This window comes from Carcharhinus amblyrhynchos, chromosome 18, assembly GCF_965287045.1.
Source record: "Carcharhinus amblyrhynchos chromosome 18, sCarAmb.v2.hapA, whole genome shotgun sequence".
In the NCBI taxonomy this organism is placed as follows: domain Eukaryota; kingdom Metazoa; phylum Chordata; class Chondrichthyes; order Carcharhiniformes; family Carcharhinidae; genus Carcharhinus; species Carcharhinus amblyrhynchos.
Genome location: NC_137341.1, coordinates 16,867,903 through 16,892,029, shown reverse-complemented (window position 1 = coordinate 16,892,029; position 24,127 = coordinate 16,867,903). Strand labels below are relative to the sequence as shown.

At 42.6% G+C, this 24,127-nt stretch overlaps 1 protein-coding gene across 2 annotated transcripts in view; it reads right to left on the bottom strand.

Annotated features, from left to right (window-relative positions):
• Positions 1–24,127, bottom strand: part of lmf1 (lipase maturation factor 1) — a 538,909-nt gene that overhangs the window by 7,894 nt on the left and 506,888 nt on the right. Inside the window, exon 9 of one of the 2 annotated variants that reach the window (XM_080206431.1) lies at positions 20,562–20,674. The exons of the other annotated variant lie outside the window; for it this stretch is intronic. Within the exon in view, the coding sequence (XP_080062557.1) occupies positions 20,562–20,674 (113 nt within the window). The remainder of the gene's footprint in view (positions 1–20,561; positions 20,675–24,127) is intronic. 2 annotated transcript variants of the gene reach the window in all.

Genomic DNA, 24,127 nt, shown 5'->3' with positions numbered 1-24,127 from the left:
ATTGAATTTTCAAAGTCCTGAGGATTGGGGTAAACATCATTAGCAATCTAGTAAAATGTGAGTGGAAGTTATCGCTTTTCTTTGCTGCCTTGAACTTTGCGACAATATCGGGATCACATATCAGTATAATACGTGTTTCTTTTAAGTTTGTGAAGAAGCTTTCCTTCAGACAGCAAATGGAGGGTCATTTTGGACAGCACAGTAGTTAGCACTGCTGCCTTACAGTGTCAGGGTTCGATTCCCAACTTGGGTCATTGCTTGTGTGGATTTTGCATGTTCTCCCCATGTCTGCTTGGGTTTCCTCTGGGTGCTTTGGTTTCCTCCCACACTCCAAAGATGTATGGGTTAGGTAGATTGGCTGTGCTAAATTGCCCCTTAGTGTCAGGGGAACCAGCTAAGGTAAATGCATGGGGTAATGGGAATAGGGCCTGGGTGGGATTGGGGTCAGTACAGACTTGATGGGTCGAATGGCCTCCTTCTGCATTACACAATTCTCTGAAACTGAAATGTTTTATTCTAGTGTCTATCCTTTAAGTCCACAATAGAGTCAGAAAAGCCTTAAAGTTTACTAAGTTGATTGATGTTTCTGCTCCCAGAGTTATGGGTTAAAATGTACCTTAGAGAAGAACTTAATAAGAAATATTTTGTTTTCCATTTTCTTCTCCTCTTGAAAGTGGTGACTTCTGACAGGTTTCAATCTCACTCAGAGAACCCTTGAGAAAGGGTTATTTGTCATATCGCTAGTCTAGATATCCCTGAATTCCTTTGCTCCACCATTGAGGGCCTTGCCTTTAGCTGTCTAGGTTCCAAACATTGCACTTCCCTACCTAATTTTCTCCCACTCTTTCAATGACAATTTAGCTTTTAATGTCTTAATATCTCCCAAGGTGTTTAAGAGGAGAGTTGTCAAACAGAATTTTACACCGAGCTGCATGAAAAATCAGGACAAATAGCTGAAATCTTTATCAGAGGTAACGCTAAAGAAATGTCTTAAACATGGGACAGGGAAGAACTGAGGAGATTTACAGAGTAAATTCTAAAGGCTCCTTCAAACTGACCTCTTTGACTTAGCTGTCCTGGGTTATCTCCTTATGTGGCTCAGTGACAGGTTTTGTTTAATAATGTTCCTATGAAGCAGCTGTGACACTACTTTAAAGGTGCTGTGTAAGTTGTTGTTGGTATGCCAGCATTAAAATGGTTCTAAGAGAGACTAATAGCAGGATTGGGAACTCTCCTGCCTGGCAGCCAAAAAAAGTTCCTCTCCTGTCTCCTTCTTCCTTGCCTTCATCTCTACTGGCAGGGCAGTGTTGGGATTGGAGGGAAATTAGCTGACTTCCCACCCTTACTTAGTACAAGATGAAATGGCATTTGATTAGATTATTGAAAGAGCTAACTGCCCATTATAAGCAATACAATGCTAAGTTTAACAATGCTCATACAATTGTGGGTTTCCTGGAGAGGAAATTATGCTACAGAAAAAAAAAGACAAAGAGTTTGATTTCTCCAACTTCGGAGTTACATGCATTCCTTCCAAAATCAATATGCTCACTGCACCCTCGGGCTGGAATTTTCCTATCCCACCCACCACAGGAATCAGTGGGCAGGACAGGGCCATACAAAGGTCCACTGGCCTCGGGTGGGGGCGGGGGATTTCCAAATTTGGGCCGAGCACAACCAGAAAATCCCACCTGTGGCCTTTAAGTAGGTTGAATTCACTGATATCTTGGAATAGTTATTGCTGCAGGCACAGGCCATTTGTAGCACAAGGTAGCATTGGCATTGGGTATTGATAACAGCCAAAATATTGATTGTTACTCCAGTTAAAAATCTTTGAGCACAATCATGTGTGGGTTGGCCTTTCTGATCACCAGCCTGGGCAAGCAATTGGAACCAGAAGTAGAGCCAGAAGTAGGATATTTGACCTACGAAGTCTCTGCTAGCTCCTTCGCAGAGCAATGCAGTTAGTCCCATTTCCCCATATCCTTGTAATCATAGAATCCCAACAATGCAGAAAGAGGCCATTCGGCCCATCGAAACTGCTCCAACCATTATCCCATCCAAGCCCTATCCCTGTAACCCCACATAGTTACCCCGCTAGTCCCCCTGACCCTAAGGAGCAATCTAGTATGGCCAATCTACTCAACCTGCATAAATTTGGACTGTAGCAGGAAACTGCCTTTCTACTTAGAAGTATTCACTCAATTCTTTTTTGAAGGTTATTACTGAATCTGCGATCACTAGGTGCTCTTGTTTAAAAAAAAGTTTTTCTTCATGTGGCCTCTGATTCTTCTGCCAATCACCTTAAATCTGTGGTCTCTTATTATCAACGCTTCAGACATAGAGAATGCTTATTCCTCATTTACTCAAACTCTCCATGATTTCAAACATGTTTATCAATTTTCCTCAAAGCATTCTCTGCACCATCAGGAACAACACCAGGTTCTTCAGTCTATGCATTTAACTGTAATGGCAAGTCTATTCTACGTGGAGAGAGTAACTCAGTCAGGATTATATTCACTGGAGTTTAGAAGAGTGAGGGGGGGATCTCATAGAAACTTATAAAATTCTAACAGGGTTAGACAGAGTCAATTCATAAAGAATACCCCCAATGGGTGGGGGAATCCAGGACACGGGGTCACAGTTTGAGGATAAGGGGTAAAACTTTAACAACTGAAGTTAAAACAAAATTTCTTCACCCAGAGGGTGGTGAATGTGTGGAATTCACGATCACAGAAAATCGTTGAGGACAAAACGTTGTCTGATTTCAAGACAAAATTAGATATAGCTCTTGGGGCTAAAGGGATCAAGGAATATGGGAGGAAGGGGTGAATCAGGATATTGAATTTAATGATCAGCCATGATCAAGATGAATGGTGGAGCAGGCTCAAAGCAGAACAAGGCCATTCGGCCCATTGAGACTGCTCCAACCATAATGCTTCCTTCTGCATTGTAGGGATTCTATGATTACAAGGAAACAGGGAGAGCGGGGAAACAGCCTCGTCCTGTTTCTAGTTTCTATGTCTGTATGCAATCTCTCATCCCTGGAGCCATTCTAGTAAATCTCTTCTGTATCCTCTCCAAAGCTTTTGCATCCTTCCTAAAGCCCAGAATCGGATGTGATTCTCCAGCTGGGGTCCACAATGTGGTTTGCATGGATTTAGCATAACTGGCTTTTGTACCCTATCTCTTGGGATATATTTTAATAATCATTCAGGTAGGCTACTGAGTCTCTTTTTCTTTGTTGTCCTATTTTGCCTTGTCATTTCAGAATTCTCAATACCAATCATTATCGAAAGGACAGTAGAGTGAACTGGAATGGACTGCGATGCCTCCAGTGGTCAAATAGCCTGCTAACACTCAAGGCTCAAACATAAAAAATGGCCACCCGGACTATTAGCACAAGAGATAAGTTTCAGTGCAAGTCAGAATCTTCAAGCAACGGCAGGGCAAACTGGAGGAACAAGGAGAGAGAGATATGTTTTATCTTTTCATGGAAGCAAATGTTGGACAAACATTTTTTGTTAAATGTTTACAGACACGTGCCAAGGACACCATGACTCTCCCTGATCAAGCAACTAAAAAAAGCAGGAGTTCCTAAAGACCTTTTCTTGAAGACAGGGGCCCTTTAACAATTGAAAACAGCAAATCTTCCTTTCAAAGGAAGGTTTAAAAAGCCAATGTCAGTTCCAGGTGCACTCACAGCCATCGGATGGTTTCCATATACACAGGCTGGGGATTATTTTTAAAAACTCACTTAAAGAGAGGATAGCTGAGAAGGTTAAAATAGCAGAAAGTTCATCTTCACACTGTTAGGCAGTTTACTTGTAATCCTGCAAATGACTGAGAAAAAGGGACTGCCGCATTTAATCATTTTGAAGATTTTGTTTTGTTTAAAAAAGGATTTGAAAGTCAGCAATATTCTGTCCTTATCGTGGACTAACCAGAAGTGAAGTAACACTTAATGAACAGAATGTGTTATCTTCATTTTGTTATGACATGGGCAAATGCCAGGTTAATCTTTACTATGGTTTAGATAAATCCTACAGTGCACCTGGCAGCTTGGGCTCATTAAAAGTGAGGGCTCGATATCTGGTGGCTGCCGAGTCAGAATTCCCCCCCATTAATATTCAAGTCCTGAGCAGCCTGTCACATATATTGAGCTGCCAGGGCTGGAATGCTTTAGGGGGAAGGTTGATGCCTAGTAACATAGTGGTGCGTTCCCTCTCTGTCACAGAGAGGAGTCACAAGTCACCTTGGCCTCTGCACTAGTCAGGTCATAGTTGGAAGGTTGGAGGAGGGGTACTTCCCCGATTTTGTTCAGGTGCGTCCCCTGGTGAGCCAGCACAGGAGCTGGACTGAAGGCATCCATGGGGATATTTGTTGGGCAGAACATGCCTTTTTTTGGATTAAGGATGTGTTGGTCCAACTAGGCAGGAAGAAGAAAGATAAACAGATAGAGGGGCAGCCAGAAGAACAGAAAGACTTGCATTTATATAGCACCTTTCATGAGCTCCATAGAATCTCTACAATGCACAAGAGGCCATTCAGCCTGTCGAGTCTATACCAACTCTCAGATAGAGTATTCTACCCAAGCCCTCTCCTCTGCCCTATCACTATAACCCCAAACATTTATCATGGCTAACCCCCCCGCCCCCACTAACCTTCATGTCTTTGGACACAAAGGGCCAATCCATCTAATTTGAACATCTTTGGACTGTGGGTGGAAACCGGAGTACTCGAGGAAACTCACACAGATGCAGGGAGAATGTGCAAACTCCACACAGATAGTCACCTGAAGCTAGAATCAAACTGATGTCCCTGGCGCTGTGAGGCAGCAGTGCTAGCTATGTGCCATCGTGCCGTAAAAAGCAACGTGATCATGACCAAATAATTTTGTGATGTTGCTTGAGGGATAAATATTGGCTAGGATATCAGGATGAATTTCAGCCACTCTTCTTTGAGAGAGTATCATGAGATCTTTTATGTCACTTGAGACGGCAGACGGTGCTTCACTTTAACATCTCATCTAAAAGATGTGGCACCTCCAACAGTGCAACACTCCCTCAGTACTACATTGATATATCAGTCTGGATTGTGCGCTCAATCTTCTGGAACGGGACTTGAACACATAGTCTTCTGATTCAGAGGTGTGAGTGCTGCCCAGAGTTGTGATTGCCACCTAAATAAAGACAACAACAGTGTTCTTGAATCTTTGCCAGATATCCACTCTGTATTACCAGTGGGCAAATGCACCTAACCCATAAATCTGCATGCAAAAACAGTCAGTAACTAGTCCCACAGTGCCAGGGCTACAATTTTGGAGCAGCGCTTGAATTTATTGGCAATTATTTCATTTCTGAGTCAGATATGATTCATTTCATTTAAAAAATAATGCGCTTTCCAACCCGGGGGGTACATTTTATCAAGCTGTGATTCATGACAAAGTTACAGCGATCTGTTATTCCAAAAGCATTGCTGATTTACATTTTGTTTTCTAATGAAGGAGAAAAAAAAGTGCATTCATCCAAATACCTGCGTAATTCCAACACAGAAGCTTCATGGATATCCTTGTCCAAGTCTTGAAAGGCTTGTCACTTATTGTGACTCTGTGTAACATTATAGCTCATCCCTTCAGCAATATTAAAGCTGTGCAGGTTAGGTGGATCAGCCATGCAAAATTGATCCTGGTGTCAGGGGGATTAGCAGGGTAAATATGTGGAGTTATGGGAATAGGGCTTGGGTGGGATTGTGATTGGTGCAGACGCGATAGGCCAAATGGCCTCCTTCTGCACTGTAGGTATTCTACAATGATTAACTCTTTCATGGTGGCACGCTTCAAAACACATAACACTACAGCACAGTACAGGCCCTTCAGCCCTCAATGTTGCGCCAACCTGTGAAACCAATCTAAAGTCCATCTAACCCACGCTATTCCAATATCATCTCAATTGCCCCTGAAGGGAGTGCAGCACAAATTCTCCACACTGACACTGGGGCTAAAAGCAAAATGATGAGGGCAAGCTTCTAGGCTCTGTTAGTGTTCCCTTGAGAACAGAAAATTGATGGGGGGGGGGAGGTGGAAATGGATGGGACAGAGGTGAGATTTAGAAAAGGTGAAGCAAAAGGGGAGAAAAGATAAGGGAAGGGGGAAAAAATAGGGGGAAAGAGTTGGGGGGGGAGAAGAAAAATGAAGAAAGACATGAAAGGAGTAAAAGTTAGTGAACAGTAAAAAAAAAACTAGAATGAAAACAAAGGAGGAGCAAATCATCTGAAGTTGTTGAATTCAATGTTGAGACTGGAAGGTTGTAAAGTGCCTAGCTGGAAGATGAGATGCTGCCCCTCCAGTTTCCGTTGAGCTTCACTGGAACATTGCAGCAAGCCAAGGACAGACATGTGAGCATGGGAGCAGGATTGTGTGTTAAAATGGCAAGCAACAGGAAGGTCAGGGTCCTAATTGGGCACAGACTGAAGGTGCTCAGTAAAGTGATCACCCAGTCTATGCTTGATCTCTCCGATATAGAGGAGACCACATTGGGAGCAGCGAATGACACCAAATTGAAAGAGGTGCAAGTGAAAAGCTGCTTAACCTGGAATGAGTGTTTTGGACCTTGGATGGTGAGCATGGAAGAGGTAAAGGGGCAGGTGTTACACCTTCTGTGATTATATGAAAAGGTGCCATGGGTGATGGGAGAAGTGTTGGGTATAGTGGAGGAATGGACTAGGTGCTCTAATATGTGCTCCTTTTTCCTCAACCATGAATTCCCATCTATCGTTGTCGACAGGGCCCTCAACACCGTGCGCCACAACCCTCACCCCTGCCCTCCCTCCCTCCCACAGTAAGAATAGAGTCCCCCTTGTTCTCACATTTTATCTCTCCAGCCTCTGCATGCAAAGCATAATCCTCTGCCATTTTCACCAACTCCAGCATATGCCACCACCAAACACATCTTCCCTTCATTCCCTCTGTTAGCATTCCGCAGGCCGTTCCCTCCGGGATAACCTAGTCCACTCCTCCATTATGCCCAACATGCCATTTTGACACATGATCCTGCTCCCATGCCCACATGTCTGTCGTTGGCTTGCTGCAATGTTCCAGTGAAGCTCAGCGCAAACTGGAGGAACAGCACCTCATCTTCCAGCTAAGCACATTACAGCCTTTCAGTCTCAACATCAAATTTAACAACTTCAGATTATTTTAGCCCTATCCCACCTTGACCCCTTTGTATTCATTCTATTTTGTTTAATTTTTTACTTTTCTCTATCTTTTATTTCTTTATTGTCTTTTTTCATTTTTCTTCCCCCTGCACTCTTTCCCCCTATTTTATCCCTCTCCCGTTATCTTTTCTCCCCTTTTGCTTCTCTTTTTCTAAATCTCACCTCTGTCCCATCTATTTTCCTCCCCCCAGCCCTCTCCACCAACATCTTCATTTTAGCTTCTCTGCCGTTTGGCCATTCACACTCTTTATTCTCTCTGTGGACAGCCATTCGCAGTCTTTTACCCTGGTTTCTGTGGCTATCTTTCATCTTTCATTCCCTCACTCTGCAGTATAAATATCTCCCACTTTCTATGCCTTTTAGCTTTGACAAAGGGTCATCTGGACTCTCCTTACAGATGCTGCCAGACCTGCTGAGATTTTCCAGCATCTTTTCTTTTGGTTTCAGATTCAGGCATCCGCAGTAATTTGCTTTTAATTAGGTCGATGTCAGGTTGCACTTCACACAAAGGGTGACAGAAAGCTTGAACATTCTTCAAAAAAGCTGGAGTTCAGTAGGAAACTTCTAAATTGAGACTGATAGATTTTTGCTCAGAAAGGATATTAAAGAATTACAGGGCTGAGGCAGATGGATGGAGTTAAGATCAGGCATGATCTGATTAAATGTCAAACCAGACCCAAGGAGCTGAATGGCATCATTTAGATCCCGTCCTCCTGGCTCTTGCCAGGAATTTCCTAGTGGGGGTGAGGGTGAAGTGGATGGATACAGGTTTGCCCATTCAACTGCCATAATATCAGATGTTCTTAAGAGCCCTAGATTAGTACCAAATAGGAATTCAGTTAAACCTCCTCCCCTGGCTGATCAAGAAAACCCCAGCTCCCCTCAGCCGAGGTGAATCCTGATACATAGAACAGTACAGTACAGTACAGGCCCTTTGGCCCTCGATGTTGTGCCGAGCTATGTCCAAATCCAAGATCAAGCTATCCCGCTCCCTATCATTCTGGTGTGCTCCACGTGCCTATCCAATAACCACTTGAAAGTTCCTAAAGTGTCCGACTCCACTATCACAGCAGGCAGCGCATTCCACACCCCAACCACTCTGAGTAAAGAATCTACCTCAGACATCCCTCCTATGTCTCCCCCCATGAACCTTACAGTTATGCCCCCTAGTAACAGCTACATCCCTGCAAGGAAACTGTCTGTGCACGTCCACGTTATCTGTCCCCCTCATCATCTTGCCTCCGTTCATCTAGTGGGTAAACAATTCTAAGTGTTTATGCTTTTTTTAAGTAATGACATTGACCAGCTAAATGTCTAGTCTGAATTTCAGACTTCACAGAACCCACACCATAGGTGATGCCTGTAGTATTTTGAGCCATTATTACTGTTCTACTTCAAGAATCTAAGCTCTAAGTAAAGAATGGTCTGTTCTCACTGGCAAGGCTGGCAATTCATTGTCCATCTCCAGTGCCCTTAGACAATTGTAATGAAGTGGGCTTAAGACAATTGAGTGGCTTACTAGCCCTCTTCAGAAGGTTGCTAGCAGCTAACCATGTTGGTGTGAAACTAGACTCACATTACAGGCAAGAACAGACCAGGATAATATATTAGCATGTACGTACATGTCAAAATAGAATAAACCAGTTTGGTTGGGTAATTGAGCTCCATGTGCATGAACCTATCCCTTTTTGCCCTGCAGAGATATCACAGTCTGGCAATTAGTTTGAATTGTGGATTTCCCTGGCTGAATAAATCTGGTTTGGAGCAGTCTCCGGCAAATCGACAGAGGAACTGAGAGGTCTGGTTGCTGAGAAAAAGGCTCAAAAATGCAGTCTTGGAGAAAAAGTTGTTTCAATACATTAGTGGATTGACCTTCAAAGATGGCTGCGTCATCAGGCATCTGAGAGTAAAGGCCATAATCAATAGTATGTGGACCAGCTCCGAAATATTTTTCAGAGCTAATAATATGCTTAATATCCTGATAATACAGCTATTAGTCAGACAGTGGGATAGAAAAAAAGTTATATTTTTAACAGCAGCAGGCCTATGAAAGCATGATTTTGCTTGCCCCGATAAGAGAAAAGACATACTGGTGTCAGACACTTCATGCAACCTTACACAGCACTACAGTCTCAGGTCAATGGAGATTGCAGAAAGCCATCAGTTTGGAATAAGAAATCAATTGCCCCATTGAAGACATTGGTGAGTTTCTCGTGACTTTGGAAAAGCTGTGCATTTATTGTAATTTTGGAGAATGTCAAGAAAGAGCATTGTCGGGCAGATTTGTATGTTGTTTAAAAATTAAACACATTTGCAGTCAGTTACTGACATTGCCAAAGTTAACTTTTGACACAGCTTACCAAATGGCATTCGTCTGTCCATGCACATACCGGAACATGACTTGAAAGAAGTTAGTCGTCTGCTAAAGTAAATAAGCTGCAGCTGAATAAGCAGAAAGCCCCAATGAAGACAGCTGGTAGGAGTGCTACAAAATCTTTTTACCGGTGTTTAGGCCAAGATTGGGCACCGAATTATCCATTTGTGAAGGCTGAATGCTACAGGTGCAGCAGTCATTGCATAGGGTTGCGAAACAGCACCAGGTCAATGAGTGGTCCACTGAGACCCAAACGGATCAAAGCACAAAGATGTCCAATGGAAATCTGCAGGGTATTCGCGGGGCAGCATAGCTCCCAGATGGAGATCCAGTAAACATGGAGGTCAGTGTGGGTAGATCGGTTAGTATGATTCTGAATCACTATATCTTATAATGTTGAGTCAAAGTTAGCTGGAGAAATCACACATAGAGGTTATGGAGAAGAGAAAGTTCCCATCTGGGAAGTATGTCAGAGCAATGTGCAAAATTGCCCAACATTGTGGTAAAGGTGGGAAACCAGGCTTGTTGCAAGGAAACTGGTTTACAGCATTTAAGTTAAATTGGAATGATCTGTTTCGTGTAGAAGCAAAATTCACATTGCAAGATAACGCGATTGCTAAGTGCCCTCAGGTGTTAGTGAAAGTGGCAAACCAATTCAAGAGTATAAGGACAATGTACAGATTTAGAGGAATGCAGGACTAGTTTACTGCAGGCCTTGTCCAGGGCTCTCATGCAGAAAAAGCAGAGCTAGAATGGAAAACACTTGAGACTGCGAACATTATTACGAAGGTAGGATAGATTAATTGGGCTACTCCCATTGTGGTAGTACCAAAATAAGATGGTAGTGCAAGAATATGTGGAGATAATAAGGCAACCTTAAATTGGGCACTGGAATGTAATCCACCCAATACTTCATCAAACATGTTCACAATGTTAGGGGCCAGATTTTTTCAAAGTTATGTCTTAAAATACTGATCTGCAACTTGAGTTAGACAATGAGTCCAAGACTACTAATACACACATGGGTCTATATCAGTTTAATATACACTTGGTGTTTGTTCAGCCCTGGAATATTTCAAGGGTGATTAACCAATTTTGCAAGACATTTGGGAGTGGTGTGCTAATTGGATACTTACTTCAGGCAGACCCATAACAACAGGCTGCAAAAGGTGCTCCAACGTTTGGAAAAGCATGGAGTTCAGCAAAGACACACAGATGTTAAATGTTTCAAATTCTAAGTATTTGGGTTACAGGGCAGACAAAAGTGGGTGACATCCAACCAAGAGTAAAATTCAGGCAATAAGAATTGTGCTGCACCCTCAGGAAATCTCTAATCTCAGATCTTTTTAGGATCTAGTAAATTACTACACGAAATTCATATCAAATTTGGCAACCTTGTTGAATGCATTGAATGATCTCTTGAGGAAGGGAGTACCATGGAATTGGACAAGGGAGTGTGTTAAGGAATTCCAATTGTGTTAAAGTAAATTGGTGGATGATACAAAACTTGTACATTACATGTGCCCAAAAAGGCAAAGCTAGCATGTGATGTTGTTCACTCCAGTGAGTGAAATTCTGCTCTGATTGAGCATAAAGCTTTGCGAGAAGATTGCATAAACACTTGCACGGTCATAGTTTCACAAATGAAACTGATCATATGCCACTGTTGAAGCACAGAATCTCTATAGTGCAGAAAGAAGCCATTTGGCCCATTAAGTCTGCACCGACTCTCTGACAGAGTATCTTATCCAGGCCCTCTCCCTCGCCCTATCCCCATAACACCACACATTTGCCGTGGCAAATCCACCTAACCTATACAACTTGGGACAGTAATGGGCAATTTTTTTTTAACCATGGTCAATCCACCTAACCTGCCCATCTTTGGACTGTGGGAGGAAACCAGAGCACCCTGAGGAAACACGCGCAGACATGGGGAGAACATGCAAACACCATATAGACAGTCACCCAAGGCTACTTTTAATCCAAAGTCTCCAGCACCCACTTTAGCTGAATTCAGAATTTTCCCTACTATTGATGTTAGGCTAACAAGTCTGTAGTTTCTGCTTTCTCCTTTCATAAATAGTGGAGTTACATTTGCCACCTTGCAATCTTCAGGAACTCTACAAGAACCTACAGACCTGTGAAAGATGAGCACTAATGCATCTACTATCTTAACAGACTCTATAGAAGAGATAGAGAATCTGATGAATTAGTGCAACAACAATAATCTCTCCCTCAGTGTCAGTAAAACAAAGGAGACAGTCATCAACTTCATGAAGTGTTGCGGAGGACATGACACTGTCTACAACAATTGGGATATAAGTTTCTAGTTTCGAAGTATCCAGATCACCAGCAACCTATCCTGGTCCCTCCACAATATAGTTAAGAAAGCCCACCAATGCTTCTACTTTCTCAGGAGGCTAAGGAAATTCAGCATGTCTGCTATGGCTCTCACCAATTTTCATAGAAAATTACATTTCTGGATGTAACAGTGCTTGGTATAGCTCCTGCTCTGACCAAAACCAAAGAAATTACGAAGGGTTATGAACATAGCCCAGTTCATTATGCAAATCAGCTTGCCATCCATTGACTCTGTTGACATTTCCTGCTGCCTCAGAAAAGTAGCCAGCATAATCAAGGACCACGTGGACCTCGCACACACTCTCTTCCATCTTCTTCCGTTGGGAAAAAGATACAAAAATCTGAGCTCACGTACCAACCGATTCAAGAACAGCTTCTTCCTGCTGCCATCAAATTTTTGAATGGACCTATCTGACATTAAGTTGATCTTTGTCTACACCCCAGGTATGACTGTAACAGTACATTCTGCACCCTCTCCTTTCCTTCTTTTTGAGCTGTATGCTTTGTCTGTATAGTGTACAAGAAACAATACTTTGCACGGTATACCAATACATGTGACAATAATAAATCAGATCAAATCAAATCAAAAAGACATTTCTTTTAACAGTCTGGGATGTGGATCATCAAGTCCAGGGTCTTTACCTACTTTAATCCCCATTAATTTCTCTGGTAATTCTTAAAATTCATATTAATATCTTGCAGTTCCTCATTTACATTAGTCCCTTTATTTTCCATTATTGCTGGGAGGTTTTCAGTATTTTTGTGAAGACAGAAGGTATTTGTTTAGTTTCTCTACTATTTCCATATCCCCCATTACAAAAGTTCCTGGTTCTGCTTGTAATGGATCCACTTTGTTTTTTAATAATCCTTTTCTTTAAGTTCCCTTCCTTTAGAAGTTTTACAGTTTCTTTCTATGTTTCTCACTAGTTTATTCTTATATTCTGTTTGCCCTTTCATAATCTTTTCCTTGGTTCTCCTTCACGGAATTCTAAAATCTCCTAATTCTCCGATTTACCATTTTTTTAACCAGCTTTATACATCTCTTCCTTTGATCTAATATGATCCTTGAGTTCTTTCGTTAGCCACAGTGGAAACACTTTCCATGTTTTGAGGGGTGATGCACGTGTGAAGGACAGGGGTATAGTTTCTGGGCAGAGTGAACAGACTATTAAAATTAAATAACATGGGAGCCAGGAAGGGAAATTAAGTGGTTAGCAGTTTAGTGTGGCCAGACCACAAGAGCAGGACAGAGGTCTCATGGACAAGGTGAGCTCGGACAGGGTACAAGCTCAGGGTTAGGGCAGTAGGGTATCTTAGGGAAGTCTGACCCACTGGGCTTGGGGAAATGAGGGAAGGGGCAGAGAGGGCAGATAAGATGGTCTCAATCTCAATGACAAAGAGGTCCATGAACACTTGCTTGAGATGAGGGTTGAGAGGTTTCAGAAGACAGAAAAGAAGCCAGGGGTTATCTGTACATTCCAGGATGATCTGGAATAGTAAGCAATTTTGGCAGACAAGAGCAGAATACAATAATGCTTGGCCCAGCTACATCTGGCAGTGAACCAAATGGGACTTTTTTCCCTGGAACGTAGGAGGCTTAGGGGTGATCTTATTGAGGTCCATAAAATAATGTGTGTAGGTAGTCAACATCTTTTCCCAAAGGTAGGGGAGTCTAAAACTAAAGGGCATAGGTATAAGCTGAGAGGAGAGAGATACAAAAGGGTCCAGAGGGGCACGTTTTTCACACAGAGGGTGGCGAGTGTCTGAAACAAGCTGCTAGAGTAGTAGAGGCGGGTACAATTTTGTCTTTTAAAAAGCGTTCAGACAGTTACATGGGTAAGATGGGTTTGAGGGATATGGGCCAATCACAGGCAACTGGGGCTAGCTTAGTGATTAAAAACTGGGCGGCATGGAAAAGTTGGGCCAAAGGGCCTGTTTCCATGCTGTAAACCTCTATGACTCTAACTGTCGACCATATTCATTCAAGACTGAAGCAGCCATGGAAGCAATGTCATCTAAAACTTTCACAAACTACAAGCTATATTGTCAATGTTTCTGTCTTCCTAGGTGAAGAAAGTTCACTTAAAGTGGCAGGTGCCTGTGTGTGTTGAATCTCGACATCCAATTGGATATACCAGACTTCCAGGTTAATGGGAACATAGCACCGATCAGGACCTCGGGCAGAATTTTCACTGCAGGCTTGGACAGTACACTTTTTTAATACTGTAAGTTTTAAAGTTCTTAAATTTCCAAAGTTGCTCCAATTGTATGAATTCTATTACAACAAAGATGCAAATTCCTCTCGATTAAGGGCATCACCTGTAGTTTATTCATTGGCTGCTCTCCATTCACAAAAAAGACTTACATTGCAGGAAATTCTGTTGATGAGTGTCAATCACAATGCTTCCAAAGAAAGGATGAGAGTTATGAATAGTTTCCTTGCAGCATCTGCCTCTCGAGCTCCTTTCCAGCATTTAAATACAGAAAGTCATCACAATTCCAATGTGTTGTCTAGATTACCAACCCCAATCGAGGTAGTGCTCAAAAAAGAAAAGATGCATTTTTCTTTCCACATGTAGATGAGTTGCCAGTCACAACTGGTGACGTTGGTAGAACAACCCGTGGGCAGTCTGTATTTTGGCAAAATTTATGGCTAAATCACAAATGAGACACAGATACTAGGTTTAGAAATCAGGCCCATTTTTTAGGCATAAGAATGAGTTGTCAAGGTTGTGTTTTGTGGGCAAACCAAGGTTGTAATTCCTGTAAAGTTCACACTGCAGCTATTGTGTAATCTTTGTGATCAAAACTTGGGGATGGGCTTGACAAAATGCCAAAATTTTCTTTGGTGGCCAGGGTTAGAAAAGGGCATAGAAGACAGAGTGAATGGTGGAGAGTGTGTCAAGTGGTAGAGAAGAGGCTGTCATTGGTATCCTTGCAAACATGGAAATGACCAGCTACAGTGTGGCAGGGGCTGCAGGTAAATCTTGAAGAATTTGACGGGCAATAGCCTTCAGCAGCCAGTTGCCATGATAGATAACCATTCAAAGTGGGTTAAGGGGAGGTCCCAATAAATCAAACAATAATTAACAAAACTCTAGATAGTTTGTTGTATTCACAGAGGAAACTGTGTCTGATAATAGTTTTGTTCAGAAGAATTTGTAAAATTCATGAAAACAAACAGGGTAAAACACACTAGTGTTCCATCCTATTATCACAGTGCACACAGTACATATTTTTAAGGGTGCTCTTGTTGAGCAAATGTTAGATAAAAATTGAAGAAATGTCAATTGTCATTGAACCACAACCTGGCAAGTTTTTTTGCTTATTTATCGTACTGCACCTCATACTGTACCAGCACTTCATACTATACTGGCAGAACGTTAGCTGAATTGTTTCTCAGGAGACAGAGTAGAATGAGGTTTGCGCTGTTGAAGTCACATTTAGCAGTCAGTAGAAGACAAACAACACAGGCAGAAAGTGGATTATGATAGGAGTGGAGTGAGAGAAAGATGTCTGAAGTTCAATTAAAAAGTGAAAGGTCATTATATTAAGTGGTTGAACTGTCTGCTGGAAGAGTTGTGAAAATGGGTGGTCCTCAAACAAATTTGGCCAACGTGTTTCATAGTGGAAATATCAGGTGTGTATGATGTTTTACTTTTAGAGATTCACAAAGAAGGAATTTGGGAAGAATGAAATATGTCTGATGGTTTGGATCGTTGGGATACATACAGTTACTCAAAAACAAGTTGTGCCTGAAACCAGTTCACATCTGAGTTAGCATCAGATAGACATTTCTGATGAAGTGGTAAATTGAACTGAAGATCAAGTTTAAAAATCAGTCTTTGTTGGAAAAACTTTTCAGAAGGGATCATGGTATTTCCCAAAGTTCTGAAGGTTTGGGCCAAGAAAGGAGATGCCCTGTTAGGAATAGGAGCCCAGTGATTAAATTGAGTGTGCAAATAAATGAAGAACAAGAAACTTATGCAAGTTGTGTGGAATTTTGAAGATTGTGCGGAATCTTGAAGATTGTGCAAAGTTCTTCATTAAGGAGAAGGAGTGATTGTAGCAGCTTCTTGTGGACGTTTCTGCATGTATGTATATAAGTCATTAACCAGTTCAGTTTGGTACTTGGACTCCACGCACGTGTACTAATCTCTGTTTGTCCTACAAATACATCCAGTTGAGTTTGTATTTGAATTTGACAGCTTCATTGTCATTCTTCCTGATCACAGTTTTTACAATTTCCAGATTCTTTAAAGTGGATTCAAATTCCAGTGCTCCAAGGTGGGATTTAAACCCACATTGAAATTAGTCCAGTTGTATACAGCCGTACCTTACAGCAAGGTACAAGAAGGCTGTTGTTGATCAGGAACAGCATCCTAATAACATTCAGCATCTTCAATGGAGGGCAGGAGTTAAAATAAAATCAAAAGAATATAATTTTTACAATCGATTGCTCACTTTGAAAGAGGTGAATTACATCGAGCGCTTCAAGTGTTAAAAGATAGACTTAACCCCTTGAGGACTGACCTTCCATGGCTGTTACAATCACAGGCTACAGTGAATATAAGATACCTTTGATCAACACATGAACTGTGTAGTAATCTTGCTTTGGTTGAATAGATTAATTCATGTCCAATGAGTACAACTTTGAAAGCAACACAGGCCACATTCGCTTCAAGTATATTAGCTTTTTTAAAGATAAATAAATTAAACATGACCAGAGATTTGATAGAAAAAGCAAGACCAGCCCTGGTCAGCCAATTACTTGTGGGGGGTTTGGGGTAGGTGGGGGTGGAGGGGGGGGAATAATATGGACAAAAAAATGCAATATAAACTAAAAACCACACGGCTATATTCGTAATGTTATGCTTAGCACTTAAGACTCCCGACAGCTGGAATTAATTCCAGAGGGGAGCAGCTGCTCCTAGGCAACAGCTGGGAGGTTTTGGAGGGAAAACGTAATCATGTCTTGTGTCAGGATTAATGGCCTGCCAGTCCAGCGGGAAATTGGGCATCCAAGAGCAAAACTGAGCAAAGCAGGTATTTTACATCTCTTTTCCTTTTGTGTAGTTACTGCAAGTCAGTGCTCTCCCCCATAAAGTTTCACTTTCTTTCTCTCCAATGCCGCTCTTTAAATCACCAAACTTGCGATATAAAACGTGCTGTTGTTCTAGGTTACTTTTTTACTACTATTTTACCAGTTTTGCTTTGTGTTTCTTTTCAGTTAGTATTGTAAGAGAGGTAGAAAAAAGTCTGTTTAAAATTTTAGGCTGCGATATTATCTTTCTGGAGGCTTCTGTGGGTGGTTATTTTAATTTGTTTGCCGTGCTTTCTTTTTCTCTGTTTCCCCACAGCAAGTGTTTCTGGCCAAGAAGATAAAAAGGCAACCGACTTCAACAAAAGGAAGAAGGGAAAAGAAATGAAAGAAACACATTTACAGCTCAAAACACTACCAGCCACTGAGACTCCTAAATAACAAAATGAATCTAGTAAATGACAAGTGATAAACTCAAAGTGAAAGAAAGAACATGCATTTTATACAGCACCCTCTTACTATCTTGAGATGTCGCAAAGCATTTTACAGCTAATGAATACTTTGAAATGCAGTCACTGTTGCGACGTAGGAAACTCAACAACTAATTCGCACATAGTAAGCTTCTACAAAGAGCGATGAAATAAATAACTTGATTTTTTTTGATAACTTTGGGTGTGAGGTGAAGATGGGCCAAAATTCTCTGGCTCTTCAAGTAGCCGTGGAATCCTTTGCAATTCAAGGGTGGATAGTCATTGCCTCAGTTAGCTTCTTATTTGAAAGATAGCCTTCTTGACAGTGCAGTCTTCCTTGTACTGCAGAGTCTAAAAGTTGGAGTAGGATTTGATCCCACAACTTTCAGAGTCAGTTAGAATCACTAAGCTAAAGCTGGTCTGCTAAACAGGGTTAAGGATGGAAATTTGGGCCATCACAGAAGAAGTCTGACAACACCAGGTTTAAGTCCAACCGATTTATTGGATAGTAAACTCGCAAGCTTTCGGGGTTTGCCCTTCATCGGGTGAATGGAGAGTTCTGGCCTCAGACAGAGCGTATAACAGCACAGTTCGGGCCATGTCAGAGGTGGCTGTGAGTAACAGATAGGGAAGCCAGTGTCATATGTTGGTGCAGAGAGGAATTAAACCATGAAACAATGCTCCATATTTTCCTTTATCTCCACTATCTTTCATCAATTTTCTCCCTCTTGCCTAACCACCACCCCCCCCCCATTTTATATACAGGAAGAGAGGCAGCCAGTGTCAAGAATTTTGCAAGGTCCTGACCCTGCCCTCAACAGACATCATGTGTTTACAGGTGGTGTTAGGTAGCCATTAGAAGTGCACCACCTATATCAGAGCTCTTCTCAACACTGACCAGCTGAGGTCAGCTGCCTCAACACAGACAGTGGTTCGTCCTTGGACCTTCCTGGCCTGCGTACGGATACTCAATGCCTTAACTGGTCCAGCCACTGGGGAGCAGCCAATTCACTCAACAATGATCAGCACGTACTGTACTTGATGTCAGTCCATTCAAATGTCAATGAGTCAAAGAAGTTATTTACTAGTTGTGGATGGGGCAGAACAAAAGAGGCATTTGGTTGGTTACACATTAGCGGGCTTATTCTGCCAATTTTTGTTATTTTGAAGTTATTAATTACTCCAAATGTTTATCCATAGATCAACGCAATTTATTTACAATGGCAATTTACACTAAGGTCAATGCCTTGCTTGAATTGGCATAGGAACAACTTGTGTAATACAGTGCCTTAAAATAGCAAAACAACCTAAGGCAGAGGCACAAGTTATAAGTGCGTTAAGACATTCTTTTGGTAACATGACTCACAGTCATTCCTAGGTTATGTGCAAAATAAACAGACTTTGACTGAATAATATGGGGGGCATCATAGAAACCCCTGTCTTTGTGGAATCAACAGACCCCATGTCAGCCTGCCCCCACAGCCATAAAGCACTGAGAGGCAGATTAACAAGGCCAAGTGGTATTTCCTTGCCTTCTGGAGCTGCCGGCCAAATCAGTTGGCCATCAGCTGCTTCAGTCATGGCAGCACCAGGAAGACACGAACAGCCGCTGCCAGGGCTGCTCAACAACAAAGGACCTCAAAGGCTTTGGATTCTTGGAACAGGTACATCTGGAGTCTTGGGCAGGGAGTTTTTGGGTTGGTGAGGAAGAGGGGCAGTGGGTTTAAGGGAGGGAGTGGGTAGGAAGGAAGGGGAGTAAACCTTAAGGGAGGCAGCCCCAAAAAGCTTCCTTCCTTCCTGCTCTTTAACAACTTGAGATAAAATGTCAGGCTTCCTGCACCTTCCCTGCTGCCCACATCAAACACTTCATCGTGTGGGTGGCCATATTATCAGGGTCAACTGGTTTGATGGCAATCCTAATTGACCCTGAACTGTTGATTTAAATACGGTGGGTATGTGCTGAAATTGGCAGCACATCTTCCCCTACATTGTGGGGTCAGCTCAGAAGCAGACGCACACCCCATTTTATGCACCCTTCCCAGGAGAAACACACACAAGTCAGCGCATGATGTTTGCATTAGTTTGCTAGTGCTTTGTCTGTCTGATACTGTCACATTTTTCTTTTGATGGAAAATTAATGCTTCAAACGCAAACAGCGCATCTTTATTTGAGACCTTACTTAAATACTTCATACCACTCACTGAAGGGTGTAGCCAACACAAAGGGCTTCCCTTAGAATATCCGTTGCTGGTTTTCATGTGACCAGTTGGAGGGGGAGACAGTGATATAATGGTAACGTCACTGGACTAGTAATCCAGAAGCCCAGGAATGATGCCCTGAGACTCAAACCCCACCACTGTAACTTGTGAAATTTCAATTCGATTAATAAATCTGGAACTGAAAGCTCGTCTCAGTAATATTGACCATGAAACCATCATCGATTGTCATGAAAACTTATCTGCTTCAGTAATATGCTTTAGGGAATAGAATCTGCCATCCTTACCTGGCCCAGCCTACATGCGACTCCGGACCCTTTGAAATGGCCTAGCAAGGCACTTGGCTTCTAGCCTCTAGGTTCAAGGCTAATGAGGAATGGGTAACAAATGCTGGCCTTGCCAGCGACGCCCACATTTTTTTGTTTAATTACAGATCAATCAGATTTTTAATCCCTTAATGCTGCTTTGAGCCTGGAAATAAAGCAGCAGGAAAAGTTCCGAAGATAATTTAATCTGTGGTGATTTGAACCACAGTAGATATCGTGAAATATTCCAAAACTACAGTTGAATTAACCTTACATTCGTTAACTAAATGAACTTGGGACAAATAGTCAAAGCCCTGGAGCTCCCTCTCTAGCAGCACTGTTAGGAGTATTTTCATATTCAGACTGCTGTCATTCAAGGCGGCCCACCAATATTTTCACAAGGACAACATGGATGGATAATAATTCCTGTGAAGTCCATCTCCTGGGGATGAATTAAAAAAAAACATACTTGGGATTCCTACTGATTGAAACTAAAAGGAAGAGGATACACTCAGCTGAAAGCTGCCCCCCAACTGAACTCAAAGTGGGCCAAATAAACAAAGAAATAGGACTTCTCACCTTGGTGCTCCTCGATTCTCAAAAGGATTGTGCGCTATTAGCGACAGGGTAAGGCTATCGTTCGTCAGCAGTCTTCCTGCCAGATGGATTAACCATTCATTTTGTTCATAGGTCTGGAAAGTTAATAGAAACAAAACGTAATTTGTTATCATGCACTTTTCCGGAGGTCGTAAGAGTACCAGCTTTAGCCCTGGATGTGCCTATCTGTCAGCTCAGGAGTTGAGGAACTGCTGGAAGGGGAGGAAAATCAGCCTCGTTTTGCTCTCCCAATTACCATTTGTGATCCCTATGCATGAGAAAGATGAGGACTGCCAGAACCCAATTTAATGATCTGACACGGTTCAGTGTTTGTGAGAGATGGAAAGGCTCACATCACAATCACATGACCAAATAGCCTTCATGACTACAACGCGAATGATTCTGATTTGCTGTATTTTCCTACAACATCCCCTTATCAAAATGTGAGCAGCCTGTTACAGTCAGAAATGTTGCAGTTTATTAAGCAGAATCACTGTGGGTCAAATTCTTCTGTTTGCAGTCCAAAGAGAATTCCCCCCTCATTGCTTCAAGACAGTGTCATGGAATCTTTTCCACTCACTCAGGAAGGGGGACATTCCCATTGGTTAATATGACAACTGGAAGATGGCACTCCCCACAGTATTACACTGGAATATCAGTCTAGAGTTTGTCCACAGGTGGGACTTAACCTTCTGATCCAAAGGCAGGACTGCTGTGTTTTGAGCCACAGCTGACAATTGCAGCGGCTCTACCATCACCTCTACTGAGATTACCGAACACGGCATAACAAGCGATTGGCTCCTTCCCAATCCATATATCTCAGTTATCTGCTGCCTGAATCAGTGGATATTTTCGGCAAATTCCTATGCTTACTTTCTCTGCTGTCACTAACACGCCCTCATTGCTAGTGATTGTGCCTTTAGACATAGTGGACATGGTGCATTCTTCGGTTTAGCACAAACATACCAATCATACAGTAAGGATTGGTAGTACAATAAAGTGGACTCTTTATTTGAAGGTCAAACTATATACATGCAATGGTACTAGGAGAGGATGTGGACACGCCTGACCTGTCAGATTGCTGTGAGGTTCTGTCCATAGAGTCATGGGATTATACATCACAGCCTGTCTCGTGGTGGATAGTAATGGACAGCAGTGTCAGATATGCTTCCTTCAAGGTACATCACAACACTGGACAGCTAGTGCAGAATTCAAAGGCTCTACCAATAATACCACAACATCTAGTTAATCTCGGCAGCTCTGGCGCAAGATTTCCACACAGAAGTACAGGATAAGCTGCAACGAGATTGGGAAAACAGACTGAGGAGTTGTTGATGGATTCATGCATGACAATTCGGCAAGAATGAAGATAAAGGGCTCGATTTTACCAAGAAGTTGCGCCCATTTTCAGGCATGAAAACTTGGTAAAGTCGGGCGTGAGGCGAATAGTGCGATCCGCGACAGTTTCTGTGCCCGTTCCCCCTTTACCAAGCAGCTACAGTGGCCACTGTCAGGACCATGCCCGAAACAGGCGCGACAGCAATTTAAATGCATTTGCATGCATTTAAATTGACAATGGGCTGAATACCCAAACTTACCTGCATTTCCCCCTTTATCACCGTGTTCACCCATCCAGATTTGGCACAAAACAAACATGGTCCCGCAAAGGTCCATTTTGGGCGCTCCAGCTTCTGAGGAAGTTCAGAGCTTCTGGTGGTTCTCTGCTTGAAATTGGTGGTGGGGGAAGCAGCAGGTCAGATCATTCCCTGGTGAGGTGGGGGTGGGGTTTGGGGGGCAGGTCAGATGTCTCTCTGGTTACGGGGAGGGAGAGGTCAGATGGCTTTCTGCTAGAGGAGAGTGAAGGAGGCGGGTCAGGTGGCTCACTGGTCGGGGGGGGAGGGAGGCGGGTCAGGTGGTTCTCTGGTGGGGGGGCTGCGGCGGGTCCGCTGCCACAGCGTGTGATCAGTCGGGGGAAGGGGCTTGCTATCAGTCTGGATGGTGGGGGGGGGGATAAGAGGGACAGTGATGTTGTGTGTGGTGGGGGAGCTAACTAGGAGGGAGGGAGCCCAGGAGCAATGTAGCAGTGGAGCAGCATTCTATTTTTTTTTACTGCACATGCACAGTTGGAGACTATCGGATCGCCGATCGGAGCAGCAGCATTTTGGGTGTGATAAGCCCCACCCACGGGCTTCTGCAGCGCAATTCAGAATCACTGCTTTTTTTCAATCAGGGTGCATGTGGAGGTGCCTGAGAACCAGTCTAAAAGTCAGATCACTCCCAGTTTCAGCACTTAGAATCAAAATGGTAAAATCAGGCCCAAAGTCTATACTCAGAATAGGATGACAATGATATAAGGCCAAGAGTCTCACTAGCACAAGCTAGTTAAAAAAAACCCTATCTGGTTTAAGAATGTTCTTTATGGAAGGAAATCTGGCATCCTTACCCAGTCTGGCCTACATGTGACTCCGTATCAACAGCATAGTGGTTGACTCTTAAATGCCTTCAGGAATGGGTGTAATAAATGCTGGCCTAGCCAGCGACACCCACATCCCATGATGAATTTTTAAAAAAATCTCCGGGTCACCACTGCAAGCAACACAGAAGATTCTGAAGGGCAGTAAACAAAACTCTATTTCATGAAAATAATTTTAGGAATACATATACAGCAAAAATATTGGATGTGTGAATAATGGGAATTTCACCAACAGTCAGTGAATGAAGAGTCAACTCACTTTCCAACTGGCTATGAGAAGACAGTGCAGCACAAGGGGGGGCACATTGGCAGCCAATGGCAAGAACTGGAAGAGGCGACACCCATTATGATTGGCATGTTGGTGGCCAATGGCAGGAATATGACGATACAGTGCTTGTATACAAGGAGGGTCATGCGATGATATCTCCAGGAATAGGTTTCATCACAGTGTAGAATTAGCATTGACGCTCTAAATATGTAATTACTATTTTAAATTTTGATAGGCGTTCCTTGCTTGTGACTTGCAGCAGAATTGCAATCTTTGTACATTATAAAACAACACAAATGCTGGATTGAAGCAGCAGAGGTTTACAGCACAATTGTTATGCTACTTCTCCAGGACAGTTTACATAGAATAATCAAGAATGGGTTAAAAGTTATGGCTGACAAACTTGTTGACAACTTTATTTAATGAATTAAGTGGTCTGATGGAAGAAAATTTAAAAAATAACAACAGAAAAAAGAACGGAACTGCTTCCACTTGCAAGAGGCTGGCAAGTCTTAGGAAATGGCTCATGCAAAGACACCAGATGTGGAGAAATCGCAAAAGTCATCATCGATAAATCTTTCAACAATTCAGGACCCGCCAGCAAATACTGACTACACGCAAACAGCATCACTTAATGACTCTAATCAACAAAATTAAACATGTCAACACAGTGGGAGATGTAGTTCAGTGATTTAGTGGCACAGAGCATGCTTTGCAAACATAAGGCCTTAGAGTCCCTCTCTGATAGTTCCAACTAATTTGGCAGTACAAATCTCTTTGGCTCAGCCAGATTGGTGAAGATAGCAT